The sequence below is a fragment of the Aplysia californica genome, unplaced genomic scaffold (assembly GCF_000002075.1).
Source record: "Aplysia californica isolate F4 #8 unplaced genomic scaffold, AplCal3.0 scaffold00049, whole genome shotgun sequence".
In the NCBI taxonomy this organism is placed as follows: domain Eukaryota; kingdom Metazoa; phylum Mollusca; class Gastropoda; order Aplysiida; family Aplysiidae; genus Aplysia; species Aplysia californica.
Window position 1 is genome coordinate 499,619 of NW_004797319.1, and position 3,196 is coordinate 502,814.

The window sequence follows — 3,196 nt, forward strand, 5'->3', positions numbered from 1 at the left end:
TTTTCCCCCCACCCACTTATCACTTCTTTTCTTTCATTCTCAGCAAGATATCGTTGAAACTTTGATGAACATGTAATGCATGAAGGGCAGAAGAAACAGCAAGCAGAACCACGAGCCCGTTAAAACGTTGACACTTTGCGCGCCATTTCCTCCTTCCGGACTCGGGACGTCGCCTGTTATATCTTCGGCCTCGCCCGGTTCCCAATTTCCGCATGTCGGAAAACGCGGAGGAGTCGGGGGGAACTGCGACACGTCACCAACTTGGAAAAGTAGTCCCATTCCGATTTCCACATGGTACTCTATATGGCAGTGGAGAAACCACATGCCTGAAAAGGGAAAAAAAATACATGTAAACAAAAAACATTTAATTATATAAACAAAAACCAACCAAATAAATGAAATGAATACAGTGGAATCCGCTATACCGTAGAACTTTCCTAGACAACCATTTGTTCGAACAAATACTTTCAATCACCCCCCCCCCCCCCGCCGATTTCTCTGTGTAGGTTATAATGTTATAATGACACCGCCCCAGAGGACCACCTGTCTAAGATAACCTCTTTTCTCCCCCGACAATGGGTGACCACTATAGACAGTTGAGAGATGAAGACCATAGACGTTTCATGGGAAAGAAGGCATAAATCACACCAGAGAATCAGCACTCACCGCGTGTGTTGATGGGGTCATGCAAAACCTATAAACAATTGCTGGAACCATAGTAATATGGATCATTTGATAAAGATGTTACAGATTTCCTTCAATGCTTTCACGAAGAGAAAAGCGTAAAAAAATAAAAATAAATGAAAGTTACAAAAATTAATTGCATTTTTTTAATTTACAAAGTTAAGACAGAGAGAAGGGGAGAGAGAGAGAGAGAGAGAGAGAGAGAGAGAGAGAGAGAGAGAGAGAGAGAAAGAGAGAGATATACAGAGAGAGAGAAAGAGAGAGAGAAAGAGGAAGAGAGAGAAAGAGAGAGAGATACAGAGAGACAGAGAGAGAGACTGAGAGAGAGACAGAGAGAGAGACAGAGAGAGATAGAGAGAGAGAGAGAGAGAGAGAGGAGAAGGAGAAGAAGAAAAAGAAGAAAAAGAAATAGACAAATACATAATACATGTATTTCAAAATCACACTATAACCCTCCATAACACTAGAGACAAATAAAAAAAAACAATTCTGAAAATTTGCGCACTTTGTTATGATACCATATTCATTGCGAAAGATTTTGAATAAATAATTATATCTACTGGCATTGTAGCATTCGATGTCTCTTTTGTATTTCAATTTACTGATGGAACGACGAACTATGGCAGCTTTTAGGGTCATACTACGCTTTTTGGGAAACTGTTAAGAAATGGCCATGATGACATACCACTAAACACAAATTCCACCTCTACTGCAGGCTTCGAATATCCGAGACATTTCAGAAGCTATTACACGAAATAACGTCTTTGTTCAATAAAACAATTGCCTCACTGTTGTCTGGGACGTGACAGAATAAGGAGCAATTGGTAGGCAATTCACGCAATACGAGCAGCAGCATCGCAGTTTGTTTTTACGCATGTCGAAACGTTTGATGTACGCTAAACAGTAACCCAATGTGTGAACAACAGTGGCTCTCTCATTGTGTTGTTGCCAGCACATTATCCTCACCTGCTAATACTACGTCAATCTTCATTATACAACAATTAATGCCGCTTGCAAACGCAGGGCAAGCTAACAACTCCCTTAAGCTGTGATGTGTATCGATAATAAATGAGCAGCCACTTCCCTCTAGTTTGTTTGCTTGTTTATTTCCGGGATTCTACTTGATGTCTCTTATTTGAACCTCATAGAGGAAAAAATACATCGAGATTACGAGTTTAGTACCTTAACACTTCGTTAGTTCGGCTGATAACGTGCTGAACTACAGGGTAGATGGTTCTGGTTCGAATCCATTCGAAGCCATTCTGAATGTGGGTTGTTTTGAGGAATGTATGGCTCTCTACCCTTTTGGACTGAACCTATTGAAGGTAGACGCGGAGTTCCCGTCGCTTGAATAACCTTACTGTATTAAAAGGGCCGTTAAGGGTGGGGGGGGGGGGGGGGGGGGTGTTAAATTGACGATTTTTTTTATCAATTTAGGGTGTTCGGCCGTTATACGTATTATAATGCTCCAATGACTTGTAAATCTAAAAAGTGCTTATTTTTTGTGTTTCAATCATCATCTTTCAGAATTTCGGTCCTAGAACTTTCATTTTGCCGATAATGTAACAAAATGTCGTTTTTTCTCAAAACTTCAATTTTTGATGTTTTTTTCTCTTTTACCTTTTTATTTTCTTTTTAATTCCAATGAAATTTTCAGGGTTTGTAATTCATACCATAACCTAACTTTATACAGATGGAAAATAAAATCGATGCTTTCATGAGTGAGTTTCATGGATGAATATGTAATCGTGTAATCGAAATCAAAGGCATCAGGGGGTACGTCAGTTATCCATTTCAAACTATTTTTTCTTTTTAAGATATCCAAGATCCCAACTATCAATGTTCTAAATTTGGTTGGTAAATTTAAAAAATCCTTTTTAATTATATGAAAGCTATTTATTGTCAATATGGCGGCCGTTACCAAGGCAATCGTTAACTTAAACAAAAAAATTAATATTACATTTTCCTTTTATACCTCATTGCTACAAGGCTTTATCTAAAAAGGCCATAGTTACCGAGATAGGTGTATAAACCAGCCCCCCCACCCCCTCTTAAATATTTACAATTTCACAATTTTGCATCAGTTTTTTTAATGTACATATCGTGGTACAGATCCTAAGTGTCATACTAGGGCAGTAACAAACTTGACAGATCTCACAGCGAGAACTGCGTCCTTTTCATGTATTCCACAGAGAGCACGCAATCTAAATCTACTTTAGTCCATTTGGGTACTTTTTATACCCGAGGCAAAAAACAACAACAAAACAAACAACGACTAATTTTTGTTGTGTTGTTCCTATCAGGAACTATGAAAAAGACGAAAGTTCGAACCTTGACCATAGAATTAAACTACATTTTATTCTGATTTTTTAAATGTGCGTCCTTGATAGAGTTCTAGGAGGGTGTAAAAAGCGTGTTCTCGTTGATCTAAGCCTGTCTGAATGCCCACCGCCTTCTGTCTCTATTTGTCCCTTCTCTATCTATCTATCTATCTATCTATCTATCTATCTGT

General features: G+C 38.5%; 1 protein-coding gene across 1 annotated transcript in view; it reads right to left on the bottom strand.

The window, feature by feature from the left end:
• Nucleotides 1–39: 39 nt before the first annotated feature.
• The window catches only part of LOC106011057 (laccase-2-like), a 42,634-nt gene continuing 39,477 nt past the window's right edge, over nt 40–3,196 (bottom strand). The window contains exons 9-10 of the mRNA XM_013079343.2: nt 1,370–1,427; nt 40–326 (exon numbers count right to left, since the gene is read on the bottom strand). Coding sequence (XP_012934797.2) covers nt 40–326; nt 1,370–1,427 — 345 coding nt within the window. The remainder of the gene's footprint in view (nt 327–1,369; nt 1,428–3,196) is intronic.